Below are 17,457 nucleotides of genomic sequence, written 5' to 3' on the forward strand. Positions count from 1 at the left end.
AAACCATTCCCTTAAATAAACCAATTTTTGAACTGAGTAACATCCATTGATTCCTTCCTTTTCTCTTTATTTCCAAGCGTTTAGATTGTGTTTTTGAACAACTTCTGTATTTTACAAGTATATCAATGTTTTGTTAGAACTGAAATTACAGTTCATCTTTTTTTGAACCCTTTTAACTTCTGTGCCTATATCGCCTTGATGTAGATTTTTAAAATTATAATTATTAAAAAGAAATCGACTATTTATTTAATCAGACACGTCCCACACCCATCACATCTGAGGAGCCCCCTCAAATACACATGATTAACCACGCCCCTTTCCCAACCTTTAGGACTACATCACTTCTTCTCTGGCCATCTTGAAACAGGATAGCGAGATGGCGTGAGGCCGGTGTGGCGTGTATTTAGCTAGTTTCTATGAAATACGGACTCATTGGTAGTATTGCGCATGCCTAAGCGAAGATAATTGGGAGAGTGACCGGTCACGTGAGACAGAGAGGGTTTAACCAATCAAAGGGTAAAGGAGTCCGGCTTGAGGGCAGCATGTAAGGTCGAAGACGGACAAAGAAAGTTGAAGAAAAACACGATGAGTTCTCTTCTTTCCATATATAGCATTTATTTATAAACTGTTGAAACTCCCTCTCATTTCAAATTATGATGTTTCGTCAAGACAGAGAAACAAACCGATCTACTTTACCTCACAACATCACTCAAAATCTTAACAATATGCCCATAAAGAAAATATCCTATAAAAAGTACACAGTACCTGTCTTTGCCACATAATACGGTGTCAATACCACTATTGCCCGCCGTTGCACAATAATGATTATATTACCCGCAAAAATAGACATCATATCACGCATGTTTTTAATTATCATGTACAAGGATATACAATATATATAGAATAGGATTGCATGCATGCCGTAGAAGATATAAATGGAAAAACAGTCAGAATCGAAAATGGGAATATTGTTATTTTGTATACCACTCAATATAAAAGTCCAATCATTCTTTCCAACGCCGAGTACAGCATGTGGGAAGTGCGTGGCACAAAAAAAAATATCTGAAGTGGCCTTTGTACATTGGATCGTGTTGGCTAAAGGAGTACATAAGGACTTTAACCTCTATTAATGTACAACATGAACTCTTAAAGTGTATCGGTCCTGTGCAAGGGTTATATTTAGCACACACCAATTCATTCTACATAACACGAAGTCATGGTACAGTGAATTAATTGCCATACGATACAGCACAGAACGCGGAATTTGCCGCCCTTTTCATTTCCCGCTAATTGGGTAATAATGACCGGCCTTCAAATTAATTTCATGAACATCTGGCGACATCGTAAGCGGAATTCCTGTTAAATGTAGCCTTAAGGAGATATTTGTCGTCATACGTTATACCTAAGGGAGACACCGAAAATGTCCACCTAATGTCACAACTCATTTTAGAGGCAAACTTTTGCTGTCGCAAATATGATAGATCGGTTATTCATGGTCCAAAACGTAGATGTACCAGAAGTCGTGGGGGTAGGATGAGGGAAATTGGGGTTAGGGGTCATTAAAGTATTTACGGTGAAAATATTTACGGTGCACAGCCTTATGGGAATGTTCCCCAAAGGGACCGTTCCCCATAATTATAGCCGTACCAGTCCTGCTAGCTCATTAGTTCACACCTATACTCTCATTGCATTTGCACCGACCCAAAATTAATCTATTTCTCATTCCCATTTTATTATCAGATCATTATACGTCAGAAACACGATACGTGTATCTCATAGCAACCTGTGATACCACGTGAAAAACTCATTAACAACAATCTTTTTTCAGTTGAAGCAGCCAATGTCGGGTTCACTGTACCTTCGCACAGTAATCGACAAGCTTATAGCAATTTGGATAGTCTGACTGGAATTTCTGCTACTGTGTGAGTTTCACCCACGTACACCAGGTTACAATGCAAAATAAGTACAATACAAATAGGCCTATAACGTCCCTAAATTGGAGACACTTAAGACCAAAAAATTGCCATACTGACAAGATGGTACCAATTATGACAGGGCTATACACCTGCGACTCTAACGAAATAATTCTTACATTCGATTATGTTGTATCTCGTCTGGACTAAAATCTCTTTTTTTTTTCATAAAAGAACAAACATTAAATATTCTCAATGTTATCTTACGTATATAATGCCATAGGTTTCGTTTCCGTACATTATCAAAAAGTTGTAACTTTTGACTTAAAACGCTTACGACGATATCAAAAAAATCTGCAATAGGGTCTATATACACAAAATGCACTCAGGGCATATAGGATACAAAACAAAGAATTGTTACGACTTTGCTAAAACAAACAAGTTGTATCTTCTGTTCTTGTAGCAGATCGGGTCAGGTACATATACACTGAAAGAAAATACTGCCCATTATTCTGAGATCTTAGAAAGACTGTTCAGTGAAATTCATATCTATATTTTACTGGGTTTGTGTCACTTTCAACCCGATTAAGAAAGCTCAAACATCCAGTATATTGGGACTGTTCTTCTGCACTAATAGAGATTTCGAATAGTTTTCAATCTCCGAATCCTGGAAGGAGAGGTCATTTTTCACCGCAACGGTGGCTCTCTCGTTATTGGAGTCTGATGCGTCTGATGTCGCACGTCCCTGGTTCGCACGTCCCTGGTTCTCGCTAGAGTTGCTTTTCACAATGGCCAGTGGGTGTGGCTGGGAGGGGCCGAGCGTCGTGCTGGCCAGCACCGTGTAGTCCAAACTACGCCCTATAGGGTAGTTCTCAAGGTAGGGCGAGGTTGGGGCGGAGTCGCAGGAAACCCTTGAGGTTTTCCTGCAGGCTGAAGGGTCTTCATTCACCGATGTCTGTCTGGAGGGGCAGCAGGAAGTGACGGGTGTGTATCCCGAGGCCACTGCGGCCGAGTCTTTGCCTGGGAGTGTGATTCGTAGACCAGTCGGTGCTCGCGAAGATGACTGACTGGGCACGCCAGAGTCCCTTTGATTAGTCACCTCATCAGACGCAACTTCGAGCAGTCCTACAAAAACGCTGTCCTTGACTCCGTCATCTGAGGAGGAGAAGGAGGAGGACGAGGACTGCCTCAGCCACGAGGGGGAGACTACGTCATCGGCTGGCGCCTTGCCTTCATCGTTATCACTCAGGGAGATGTCATCCACGGCACTAGACTTGGTATCCGTGGAGTACCCACTCGAGCCTGTTGTTCGGTTGCTTTCTCCTGAGCCACGTGACAGTGATGACGTCTGGCGTTCCAGGGGTTCCCGTTGGTTCAGCAGATCGTATGTTTCCTTCTCCGGCACGTGACGACGGAGTGAGGAATACGTCTCTGATGTGGCTCGTTTCTGCGAGAGACGATCAAGGAAAAATTCGTAGTTTTACCCACGAAAATCACCAAAAGGCACCAAAAAAAATCAGAAAATGTTAAAACTCTAAGCTTAGTTTATTTATAACTCTGCCTCAGACCTTATTTTCTTTAGCGTTCGGGTGTGTTGCTAGTCGATGGAAATCAATAACAATGTACAATAATCCATGATAAATTCAAACCAAATTTCTTCTCATTGTCTTTAGAGAATAGGCTTGTTGTTATGTCCACGATCGACTCACCAAGATTTTGTTGTCTTTAAGGCTCCTAAACCTCTCATCTTTGCATGATTTTTTGATCTTGCGGTAGATGACCCTGAACGTCAGGAGGCACACGATGAGGACACAGACGACAATCACAGCCGTAATGATGGCATCCACGTTCCTCACTGGAATATACCAAGATATTTACATGGTACAATGTCATAATAGCCATTGGAACAATCTCATAAATCCCTACAACCATGTGTTTGTAATCCAAGCTTGCTAACCAATCATAAGACATTCAAAAGTCCATTGCTATAGGTGTTTCAATGGACCGATCCAGTAGGCACTGCCCCATGGTATTCTGACGAATCACAGCCGTGATTTATGTCCGACATGCGTGCACAAAAGTCCGACATGCGTGCACGCGCGTATGATGCGCGCGGCAGAAAAATGCAGTGTGGCATTGAAGAGGAGCGTGTGTTATAATTTGCCCACGTGCGCTGTGGGAGGGGCTTACTGGATCGGTCCATTGAGTAGCAGGGCATGGCGAACATAACAGGACGACGCAATTAATGCCTCGATCACTGTTGATTTGAATTTAAGTTGAACTTCGTGACCTTTATGATGACAGGAATCTTTTAACAACCACACCCAAATACCACCATCACAACATTACAACATTCAAGGATCTAAACAATCTTGAAAAATGTATATCTGAGAAATTGGGGATGAAATGGACCTATATTCCGTAATGGAATGGATCATTTTTGAAAGAACGGTGATATGGGCTTCAGCCTTTAGGATTTTTTTTTAAGCGGTGATCATCTTCGAAGGAAAAGAAATCGCCCAAAACGCATCTGTTCACACCCCAAAAATGAACAGAAAGTGAAAAGGGGCAAATCAAGGGTAAAATTTCACGATTTTCTTGAAGTGAGGGTATTTAATCATTGGTGTAAATGGGAATTCAGTCAGTGGTCTACACCTAGGTCGCTACTCACCCGGCCCAACGATCAGACGGATGTTTCGTGCTACGCCCAGTGAGGTAGATTCGAACCCCGTCTTCACAATCGCCGCCACTTCTACTGTGTACGTGTTCGGCTCCAGACCGCCGATCTCCCACTCTGTACCATTTAGGACTGTTTCCTCCATCTTGAGGTCGCCCTTCTCCCCGCCCCCTGCCTCTGGCTGCAACGTCATACGGTAACCAAGGATACACTGCTGGTATCCTGTAGGCGGTTCCCAAGCGATGACTTGTGTGGGGTCGGAGGGATCTGTTAGAACTTCTATTGCTTCAGGTTTGGAGTTAGCCATTCCTATAGTTAAAAAAAAAAGACTTCTTAACCCAGGAAAAAAACAACTCAAAGTAACACTGGAAATATAGCCTCTTTGTGAGAGTAAATCGATGTTTTTGCATTCAGACATTTCAATTAAATAAGCCATTCTCCGGTTCGCCCCTTTGTACAAGAATAACTTTTGGTGAGATCTTCAAATTTTTTATATGTTCAATTCAACAAAGAATCCTTCTTGTAAAGTTTAGCTCACCAACGACTGTTGCCGAAACAGATTTCGGCAAACTGGCTGTTCCTCCTGCGGACGTGTTGGCGAATACCACGACGTCGTACCTATCCCACCGACTGAGGTCGTAAATAGTCGTTGATGTAGATGACGTCACGTTTAGGGTCACGTGTTCTCCTCCGGGTTCCATTCGGCTGAATCGAACTTCGTAGTAAAGACTGTCTCCATTCCACTGTTTTCGTGGAGGCGGCTAAAATAAGAGAAGAAAAACATCACAACTTGGAAAAGTCGCTTTTTTCCCCACTTCTCTGGTAGGCAATTTTAGTCAAGTTTTAACATGGGTCATAATAGCGCACGTAAACCACCAAAATATCCTCTAACTCTTGACTGGTTCCCGCCTTTTCCTGACGGACTAGAATAATGATGGAGGGACTGCACCCCAGCCTTTTTAACAGAGGTTGTAGACACCAACGATGTCCCATATACTCAGATTTTTTTCAACAGCGAGCATCTTGCACACACGAACCATAATAAATGTCTCAACAATGATTCTTGGCAGCTCAAAGTATCCCGATTTACCAATTCCGGCCTTTACCCGGACAAGTTATAATAATGTCTTATTACTTCACTAAAATCATCAGCAAAAAACGCGAAGGAATTTTCACAGGATCACAGGATCAAGAAAGTTTACAGGATTATTTGTTTTGAAAAGAACCCACGCATGATAATGGCGACACAACTAAGTGTCGAAGGCGACACAACTAAGTGTCGAAAGTAAAGATCCACACGTTTATCCGATAGTTTCATAATCGATACTAACTTAGCAGAAAATAAATGACCATTTTAATGTGCTTTCGATTACCTTCCACTTGACTCGGATATCACGAGAGTCAGGGTCATTGCAGTCAATTTCCACGAACTCCAGAGAATACAAGGTCGGTCCCTCGGACGGAGCTATTAAAACAAATAACACCGAACCTTTATCTCATGAATCGCTTCGTTACAGTTACAAAAACATAATTGAGTTCACGAGCCAACACAGGCCCAGGGTTTTGAAAGGTACACTTCTATCGTTCAAGGACCTAATAAAAACAGATATTTCCTGGTTCGCATACCGTTGTTTGATTGAGTTCACACCTGCTGTCAATAACTCGCGAAACACCTGTCCTTTCTTTACCTGTGAGCTCATTTTAGCAATTGAACACAGAGTATATGCGTGCGTAGGAAATAACACACATTCGTCTCTGCTACACTAGGCTACATCCTTAGTCGTGAGGTGTGTGAAGATAATACAATGTACTTTAAATCTACATTCCTATACCAAAGTTTGAAACTATTATGGCCGCTTTTTCTTAACTTGAGTTTAATTTCCAACGCCAATTTCACCATCTACCACCACGATCTTAGAGTTTAGGAATATAATCTTTAAAACACTTTCAACATGTCTCTTCAATTTTGAGAAACCTGCCTCTGAAAAGGTGTAAACTTTTAGCTGGACCGCCCGGTACATTTATGCTGAGCAAAGAAACTATTTGCTTACTAGAATGCTTATCATAGAAGCTACATCCACGAAATCGACCCCTGCTCCCGCAGAGGGGGACGTCTCTATAGTCCAACATACATTGGTCGATATCCGTCCCATTGGTCCGACGTACCATTGGTCCGACGCCCCATATGGTTAGGGTTAGGGTTAGTAACCTGAATCAGTGGAATTACATTTAGTATTATGTTTCATCGGACCAATGGGACGTCGGACCATTGGGACGTCGGACCAATGCATTGGGACGTCGGACTATCGAGACGTAACCCTCCTGGAGTCCGAATCCTATGGGGCCTGACACTTTTCCGGTAAAAAAAAATGTCCCAGAAAATGAGTCAAAGAAGTGTGAGTTTGACCCAGAAAAGTTTTATTTTGAAAGTGTCAGGCCCCACATCAACCGGATTCCTGGTCAAATCTCGCCCAGGACTTTGAGAAAACCAGAAGTGTTAACAACCAAGTAATTATGTGTGTGTACCCGCTTCTCGTGTCTTCCACACTAACGTGGCAGTGTCAGCGCTGTAACCTCCCAGTCCTATCCTCGCCTGAACGGTCAATACATACTCGGTGTTGGGCGCGAGATTGGACAGTTGCAAGCTGGTGTAGTCGTGCATACCATGCTTGGCGGGAAAATCGTCGCTTCGCCCCTCCTATAAACAAAACGTTGAAAGAAGCGTTTGTAGTAAAGAAAAGACGAACTGAGTTTTAGAGGTTCCGATTTAATAGTTGGTGAATTCAACACGACGTTTCGGGGAGGTGCTCTGATCGTCTTTCATGAATAACAGGACGAGGTCACGTGTACGCCAGCACTGTCCTTTCAAAAAGATATCTGCAGAAACTGCAGCTGGCTTCATTAACTGTTGTGTGTAGGGCAGATAGCTAAAACTCACTACATGTATTTCGTTTCTTAATCTAAAAAGGAACTTGGGTGTTCATGACGTCATGATTAATTTTGCACGCTCAAATTTGTTTTTCCACATCTTTTTTTTCATTCATGAATGGAAGCATTCAAACAGAAATATGATTTCCATAATAAGTATGGTTTTAACCATTCCGAGTCTCTCACGTTATAGGAGCTAGGCATTCTCGTTTTGCACTTATATATTTGTTTTCATCAACAGTTGAAACTTTGAGACACATCTTCGTTAACTGGTTTCACTTGACTTTTATAAAACAATCTGCTCATTAGCGGCATATTATTTGTAGGTTATTTGTTGTTCTTGTTGACTAAATTGATATAACTTTCATTGATTTGGTATGAGTATGTTTTTACTTCAATGTGTTGTTTTTACCAATGTTGTAGTAGAGTCAATCACAAGTCCTTTCACAAGTCCAGTCACAAGTAAAGTACGGGATGAAAAATGAAAAATGACAAAGGAATACTTTTGTAACAGTTCAGGATGTCTAGTGACTTGACTTCAGACTGGAGAACTTGTGGGGGCTTGTGACTGACTCGGCCATGCAAACACTGTTTGTTACCATAGTCCAGAGTGTTGTGTCCGTTGCGCCATTTGGTGTACGCCATAGTGTGTAGTTATAGTAGATCTTAGACACACCAGGAAGGCTGGTGTCATCCATGCGGATATGCTTCCCAGTCGCCCCATCCGGGAAGGGTGTCTGTGGGGCGACTAGGCCAACTCGCTGCGAGTCACTTGTTGCGTCGAGTTTCAAAATGCTGGGGGCGCTTATTGTAGCTGTGAGTGACAAAAAAATATGTTTAACATTGGTACGATGACAATAATTGCCACACTAAAGAAGACACACTGATTGGATGAGAGCCGGTCACGTGGATATCTTAGAAGAGCCACTGAGCACATGCCAAAGCTTTCTTTTTTTTTCTCACGAAAGTTTACATACGAATCTAATTGTAAGGGTTTGTGACCTTAAACAATGTTTGTTTTCTTTTTCTGCAAACTCTACAAAAAATGAATATTTGCGATTCACGAAATGTCAACAATGCAGCAAAGAAAAAAGCAGTTTTCTATATGTATGACAAAAATGTGATTTCCAAAAACAGCTCATGGTAGCGTAACATATTATTGCAGTGTTAAATTACAATCATAGCTGATTTTCATGACAAAAAAAAAGACTTAAAAAATTATGAACCACAATATACATTCCTTTGTTTAAAACAAAACAATAAGAATACGTTCAATTTAAAGAGAGCCATAAATTGTCCGAGTGCCTGTTAACGGACACCAGATTGGGACAGGAAATTACGGTGTAAGTTATCAACACATCTGAAAAAAAAGATGAATGGTTCCTTTGTAGTTTTACCTTCCATGTACGGTGTAAAAGGTATGGATGTTGACGGGGAGGCGGACTGGAGCGGTCCGTCGTGGCGGTAGACGCGGATTTGGAAGCCCGTCCGTAGGGCGTCTTCTACCCGCTTTTGGTTGAATAGGTCAAGGAATGATTGTGTCATGTTGGCGCACTCGGTGCGTTGGATGGCAGCGCATTCAGGGATGATGTACCATCTGTGAGACGAAGAAGGCCGGATAATTTATACATTGATCGTTTTATCTGTTGTCAAAGAACTGTTCTTTCTGGGGGTCTGTTGTTGACAGAATGTTATATGCGTTTGCTATATAGAACTGATAATATTAATTAGAAAGAAAAATCCATTGCATTTTTTAGTACAAAATGGGTTAGCCATATTTGGTCCTATAATCCATACAATATCGCCATCATGAACCAAAATGGCCTAACGTTTGCCTTTTTTTGGCGTCTTATAAGTCTGTTTCGATCGAGCTATGTCACGCGCAATGTGGGAATCTTTGACGGAAATTCCCACTTTTATTTGCCCAGGTTCGAAAGCAGCGCAATGTAGGAATGTTAACAATGGGTAATTTTAACAACCCTTAGGCCTATCTATAGCAAATAAAATTAAAATTGAAAGGGAACAGTATGCTTCTGTGTAAATGGTCGCATGACAATCATCAAAGTATGTTGAACATTGTCTTTGTATAATGTAAGTTTTGGATGTATTCTTACTTTACTGGGCAGTACACTGTTATTTCGGTTGTGTAAAAATCAGACGGTTGTGTACTATTATATGAACCTAGCAACCCGTTTTGTAAACTGTTGTTTACACAACTTACTTGTTCAATTTTTTTTACACAACTGGTTGCTAGGTTCATATAGTACACAGCCGAAATAACAGTGTATTGGAATTCCCACATCGCCCAGCCGGACAACTTTGCGCAGATTCCAACTTTGCCCGCGGCATGTATACCTAATAACAGTCAAATCTGACTGAAATGCGTTTAAAGGCGACATCATCAATAACAAACAGTTTCAACAGAAATTTAGGATCAGACTTGACACTGAATTGGCTTGTTGTGAATCTACATACGATGCTCAGATTTGCACATGAAAGTGTAGTCCATATAGCTGGCCCTCACCATCATCATTTCAATTACTCTTTGTAGCTAGATAATAACGGCTATGCCATGCCACACTGATTTTCTCAGCGGTAACAGCTTGTATAGATAAAAATTAATGTTGAATATTAAAACTTGTTTTTTTTGCAAACTGTGATCGTCTATAGGAATCATTTTTCACGCTTACTTCCCCTTTCATTTCAAGGTTTGGCCAGGTATATGTTTGTGTTAGTTATAAGTAAAATAAACAGGCCAAAAGGAAACAAGGGCGAGACATTTTCCAAACCTAGGACTCATCTCCGGTTCGGCTTCCGACTACAACCTCATGATATTAGGCCCTGGGCTGAAAACTTCATTTTCTGCTTCGCAAACATTAAATACTCTTTAACATCGGACCATGGTTTGTAAGTATTTTCATTCGGTTCCAACAGTAAAACTATTTCTTGAGCCTGACATGAAGTCGAAGCCGCAGACCGTAGCCGTGTTTTGGAAAATGGCCCAGGAAAAGCTGGGTATTATTATTGTTTTAACTTACTTCCTGTTATCGGGGCTGTATTTCACCGTGTACATTGTATCGTTGTTTGCATCGCTCGGTGTCATCCAGCGCACCTCGAAGTTTAAATTCAGCAAGATTTTGGTCACATTGGACGGCGGCGACATGGCTGCAAGTTACATTGGGGAAGAAATATGTATTTCACAATTTTTTTCAATGAACTTATCTGAAATACAGTTTCAATTCGAAATAGAAAATAATGCAATAATTATAACAACATGCAAACTGAAATGTATTTCAAGTGTTGTTGAATTTTTCGTGCTTATTTCCGCGGGTTCTTTCTATAAAATTATCCAAATATGATTATTCAAGGGTCGACAGCAACATTCCTGATACCGATCACAACGACGAATGTTTACATAGCCACACTCCAAGCGTATCAGTTGACATTTTGCCCTCAAACGCAACGTTTGTGTGTGCTTAACCATTAACAAATCGATAACTTCAAAAATCGACAATTCATATCGGGGGTCAAATATCAAACTGTTGAACCAACACAAAACAGCCGTTCTGAACATTTCAAAATCTACATAGTAGAATAGGCGATACAACTAAACGTGAACAGCGTTTTGCAATAATGCCGCCATAAAAGAATACAGTGAAAAGCCTATTAAGGAGCAATGGACGATTTTTATTTTCAATGTTAGTGCCCTTATGCCTCGTAAAAAACATGACTAGCTCTCTATCAACATGAGGGTACATGAGGGTATATTTTCTTTTCTTTCGATGCCACATTAAAAAAAATGAAGAACTTTTGTATTGCTGGGAGAAAAGCATGTCTCATTCAAAAATAAATAACTTTTGTACTGCTATATACAGAAAAGGCAAATCACTAAAAAAATATATATGTTTTGGGGTAAAACTAACACGCCTGGACAGCACATCTTTAAGTTGCATTATAGGTGCATTTAGGCTAATTAGTTGTTCTTGCTAGGGATTACTTTATTTATTTCCAAAACGCGACATATCACACACACACAAAGTTTCAAATCTCTGTTGCACATCTAGACCAAACAAGACATCAAGAAATCTATCACTCGCCTCTCCAAAATAGCTCTGGTATCATCTTTCTTAGTATTATATTCCAAATATACGACAGTCTGGATCGACAGAGTGGATGACTGATCCCTCGTCTTTCTTCTGAACTTCTTTCAACTTTCATGACCAGTTCCAGTTCCCTTGATTAATTTTTCGTTCATTGAATTGTTTATCTTTAACCGATTAATGGTTTTCCTCTTAGATAATGGGTTACCAGTTCTATTGCCTTGCCTTACTGTCTTCTCAATTTGCTATTCAATGAATCCTGTGATTGTTACATTAATGACCTAGGTTTTCTTTACACATGTCTTGTTTTGTTAATAAAGACACGAATTATATATATGAAAAGGTGAACATTTTGCACGATTATGAAACTTTAAAGAATAAAAACAGTATACCAGTTGTTTCTAAACTTCATTTTTCACTTAATATGGATTCTGAAGTTGTATTTAATTAATAACGGCCATCAAATCGCTTTTGGGCAGCCATGAGAGCAGGGTTGTAAAAGGGAACAAAATTGCGTATATCGCGTGTTGGAACTAAACTCTTAGTATTAAAAAAAGTGCACTACTATTATGCAGCATCTATTTTGCATGCATGCAAGGTCACAAAATAAAAACCGCAGAGGAATTTCTGTGTCCCATTAATAATAATGCAATGGATGGCTGATCATACCAATGGCAGAAGAGTATACCAAAGAAAAAAAAGTTTCATAGAAAAAATGAAATCGCCGTGGGCTAAACTGATAAAAAGTACAGGTCGCTGAAGCATCACGTATTCACGTACATCTGCTTGTAAAACACTATAGGCTGAACTATTAAGATACATCTCCGCTGTTGTTGACTGGCTACATGTACTCATTTCACTTAATAAGAATGACTTCCGTGTTTGTTTTTTTCAATCGAGAATGATGAAATCTATTCACAATTGCCTCTGCGGGCAACCTCATTAAAAAAAAGCGGGTATCCCTTTTGATGAAACGATAACCGAAAATGTCTGCATTATAATCTGCCTTCAAAGAAATCGGTATATCATAGAACTCTTTGTGTCAAGGAAAACAAGATGCGACGCCAACAAGTTTTATTTATTCAGTCCTCCATTATGGATGTGCAGCTGTCCTTTTCAATTTGTTCGTCATTTTAGCTCACGACATTTCATCGTATTTCTTTCCTTGACTCGTTAATTTTTTTTTCCATTGAAGCAAAAATATTCTTCCACCGATGTCATGAGCTGTGCACGTGTTCTAAAAGTGTTAACCAAATAAAATTCTTAAATTGTGCTTTTTCTTCACTCATTGGGCCCAGTGAATAAAATACTTGGGCGACTGTTTCGTTCAAATTGTAACACAATGCATTAGTTTGACTTCATGAAAAACCAAGCAAAAACTACGCTGATTTCCTTGATATGTCACGTAAATGATCTCATGAAAAGAATGTGATTGAAAACCTTCAGTTTAAGTTGCAATTTTGTGCCAGTCCTCCAACTAATAAATATATAGGCCTAACGGTATAGGAGTTGGTTGTATTCTTTACAATGTCAAGTCACTGAACGTCGTAATTTGAGTCAGTTGTCCATTCAAAATTCCTAATGAAAAGCATTACTTGCGAGTATTTCTCATTCGGGGATTATAAAAATGATCATAACTCTACTGACTCCACGATTAAACAATGGAAATTCCCTACCGTGTAAAGTCCGCTTTTTCATGCTCACGTTCTACGCGGCCACGACTATTGACTTTATATTCATGCTTGTCATATCAATGTACGATCAACAAAATGGAAGGTCCCTTTAGACTGTTTTGCAAACTGAACGAAACTTTAACAAGTATAATGACTAACTGTTGAAAGTATTCAAGTAGAGTTTGTAGCTAATTCGAGACGACATTTGATTGTTGTTCGCCCCTTGACAGTTTTAATAACTCTTTAATTCTTGCCGGTGCTTGCAAGCTTGGAAATCCCAAAAGAAAAAACTTAAAGCAACACTAAAACGAAGTAAATGTGATTTTCTCCCAAAACAAGCAACCGGTCATTCTAGGCATTTTTGACTCCCTTATAAGACGAGGTAGGCCGGGATTTGATTTTCTCCCCAAACCAGCAACTTTTTCTGTTCATTCTTGACAAAAACAAGTACTATGCCTTTCGGCATTCTCCACTTATGTTTCGCTAATTCTGTGCCAAAACACAGAGTCAGAAAAGACTTGTCACTTGCTGAAAAGTTTCGGGATGAATTTTGTCTTTCCATAAGACCCCCTTTTTAGAATATATTTAAATGAGAACATCTGAGTATACTCCCCCCCCCCAAAAAAAATTGCACATCTTAGGCCTACACGCTTTACATAATGTGTGCTTAAAAATTCCAACCCGAACATGAAATGAAGAAAAAAACCTGTCAACAGGTTAAGACTCTACATACTCTCTAAATTCCAAAGAGTGAAATTAGGGACTACACGTTTTAGAGTAAAAATCACTCCCATTTTCGATTGAAATAGTCAGAAAAATGAGCCACTTCGATCTTTGCGATTGAAAAAAAAAATCACTCTAAAACGTCTAGTCCCTTCACTCTAAATGGAGTGAATTTTCACTCTTTGGAATTCACAATTCGGGTTCTTTCTTTCTTACTTTATTTTCCACTTTACCAGAAACAATGCCATACATTGTTAACTCAAAATCAGAATAATTATTAGAGGGTAAATGTGGGTGGGGTCCCCCAAAACCACTGCTTGTCAAGTCGTGATCCCCACTCACAACAGATTACCAAAACCGTGAAAAGGTAAACGACATCATTAGTCACATGTACATGCATAACAAATTGAATAATTAAATCATTGTACTGAGAAAAAAAATTCACATACACACACACACCCACACACAAGTAAACTTCTTTAAACTAAACCCGTATAGGTTAAACCTACAAATAACATAAAACAAGTGGTACTTACATGAAACAATGCCCGTCCAGCTCGCCAGCACCAGCAATGAAACGAAAAACTTGGCCATGTTTTCTTTTGGTTGTGGATGACAGGATAGAACATACATGTACACACACGGAACTTTTATGGAGTTTAGTAGGTCTGTCTCAGTGAGTGGGCGCAGCTAGCTAGCCAGGCGCTGTCGAAAACTCGATATGATGTCGTCGATTGCACTATTATTGCGCATTCCCGCTCCCCTATTTGCTTTATGTTCCACACAGCCCGACTTTGCTGTTTACTTTGTTCGGTGCGAGTTCACGGACGACGGCTTACTCTGCAAAGGAGGTATTTATTTGTCATTTGCTGCAGTGAGTTTTGAATGCATGGTCGGGCGCCCTCATCCGTAGCGCGCTCGTAAAGTTCAGCCAGAAAGGGAAAAAAATCCTCATTGGAAGAATATAAATAATGCCGAGCAAAATCGTGCTTACAATCGAACTATTGTCGAAAAAAATATAATAATAATCAGTGGTACTGCAAGATTCTGGGGTTTGCCTATGTGTTTTGTAGATTCTTGACTGTGGGCGGGGCGAAGGTTTAGAGGGAGGGAGATATCATAGGCAGCCCGCACTCTGATTTTCCAATGACCCCCCCCCCCCCCCCCCCCCCCCCCCCCCCCCCCCCCCCCCCCACACACACACACTTGTATCCTTTTTTTCTTGGCTTAGTCACAGCTGAAGAGATACATTCATCGAACGAAACGTGTTAATTTAGATACTGAATGGCAGTCACCAGCTGTGCGGGACTCAAGCAATGGTGGGAGTAAAAGAGATGAGAAAAAAGCGGGCCCCCTTTTTTTTTCTTCTTTTTTTAACCCCGTCTGAGAGGCTTAGCATATAATGGCATCAAGGCCAATGATGAGATCGTGTGACTTTTCAATGGATAAAATCGGGTAATAATAACTTTTCTTTTCAGAACCACAATACTCACAAAAGAGATTTATTCACATGGTGCTACCGCAAACTTATCTTGTCTTAGTATCTTTCCACCATGAAGACCTTCAAATCTCAATAATAACTTTGGTCGCAGGTGTGTACTAATTGCTTGGCCCATTCTGAGACGCAAATTGAGGCATTTATTAGAATTGGCTAACTAGACTAAGCTTTTTTGCCAAGTCTCTCATGCAGTGATAATCTGTTTTGCGGTGCGGGGGTGGGGGCTAAGCCGGCAAGCTTGATTTCAATTCATTGACAGCGTCTTTATATAGACCGTTTGCACTGTATCCATCTTTGAGGCGTGTGCTTTTGTTCAGTAGTGATACTTATGAGTAGACTTTTTGTGAAATAACAACAGAGCAATGAATCAATGTAACAAACACCATGGCTGCTAAATGCAATCTATCTATTGAGTTAATCAAAATATTTAACGGTCCATTTTTTTTCTAAGGAATATAGTTTGTGTAACTTTCTACTCCTCTTAAATGTAAGTAAAATATTTGACATCCCTTTTTGGTTAATGTTATTAACAAGTGCACTTCTTTAAACATTTAAAAACAAATTCCATGCTTTTTTGGACAACCGAGGGCGCTGTTGCTGTGATGTCATTTCAGAAAGACTCTGCTCGGTTTAGTAGGGGTTTTCTGTTCAAATTATTATCGTGCTGAAATAGCTTTAACGTTGAGGTTTCTGCCTGAAATGATATCACACTGTTGCCATGAATATGGAAATTTTCATTCGCATAAAAACTAAACGGCACCAAAAGACCCTTGAAAATGGCAAAAAGAAAATTGAAAATAAGGTTAAATGGGACACGTACACAAAGGGGCATTTCCAAGGATCCCTTGGAAAAATGTCACTTCTGTGCCCTTTAACAAACCAATCACGAGTCTGACTCAACCACAGTCCAATCACAACTCCAGTATAAGTGTCATTTGAATAATTTGTCAATGCGAAGATTGAATGAATTGTGATTGACTTGTGATTGGCTTATGATTGACTTGTGATTGACTTGTGATATTAAACACATTGTGATGACTTGTATCTTGATGAAAACTCCCACAATTAGGCTTACTTTAGTACTTTTTATTCTCACAGCTTGCTTTACAGCTTATCGAAATGACACACCAGAAAACATAAATAGCACCCTCTGTGAAAATACATTGTAATTCGACATATCCAATTAGATGCTCAAATTTAGACATACATGTATTTCAGGACAGACAAACTAAATGGGATTTTCAAGATTGAAAATTTAATTGCTCAGAACAATAGTTTTATGGTTTTTGTTCAGATTATCAAAACCCAAAATGATTTTTCTGCATTTCTAAACATCATTTATGCATTTTACTTGAGGAACAGATAAATAAGTGACATTAAAATGTTTTAACAATGATTATAAAATTAAGAATAGCATGTCAGTCAATGTACAAATTGTGCAATCCATAATAAATCAGTAATATGCACTGCAAGGAGAGAAAAATAAATCTCTCATGAAGAGTGTATTCAAATGTATATGTATGGGTCATTCAATAAATTTAGGGTCCAAGAGTGACATTTTCCCCTGTTGTTGCCATTCAGGTATCATTAATTAAGAATGACTTCAAACAATTGTTTTATTTGTTGGGTTTGAGGATGATGCATTCAGGACTGCAAAAATAAAATCAAAGGTGTCAGATGTAAAAATGACAGGAAAAAAGTGGATCCCAAATGTATAGAATGACCCATAATATACGCAGCTAGTTATAGGATACATGCAGACATGCACAGAAATGGTACTGGTAGAGTTTTAGTTTAGTTTGTCACAAGTTTCCACACTTACACTTGGTTTAGGCCAAAAAAAAAAAATAGTCGGTCTCTGGTCAGACCAAAGTTCCGGAATTGACGCGGCCACGCGGCTTCTTTTTTTTTTTTTTTTTTTTTCTTCAAGCTTGGATTGTACAGA

General features: G+C 39.7%; 1 protein-coding gene across 1 annotated transcript; it reads right to left on the minus strand.

Annotated features, from left to right (window-relative positions):
• Positions 1–596: 596 nt before the first annotated feature.
• On the minus strand, positions 597–10,681 carry LOC119737476. The gene is made up of 9 exons (XM_038211869.1): positions 10,557–10,681; positions 8,916–9,115; positions 8,118–8,332; positions 7,117–7,288; positions 5,964–6,055; positions 5,129–5,351; positions 4,585–4,899; positions 3,623–3,768; positions 597–3,360 (listed from the first exon to the last, which is right to left on the minus strand). The coding sequence occupies exons 1-9, from the start codon at positions 10,679–10,681 to the stop codon at positions 2,509–2,511; spliced, it is 2,340 nt and encodes a 779-aa protein (XP_038067797.1). The 3' UTR covers positions 597–2,508.
• Positions 10,682–17,457: the final 6,776 nt, after the last annotated feature.

This window comes from Patiria miniata, unplaced genomic scaffold, assembly GCF_015706575.1.
Source record: "Patiria miniata isolate m_02_andy unplaced genomic scaffold, ASM1570657v1 HiC_scaffold_3, whole genome shotgun sequence".
Lineage (NCBI taxonomy): Eukaryota > Metazoa > Echinodermata > Asteroidea > Valvatida > Asterinidae > Patiria > Patiria miniata.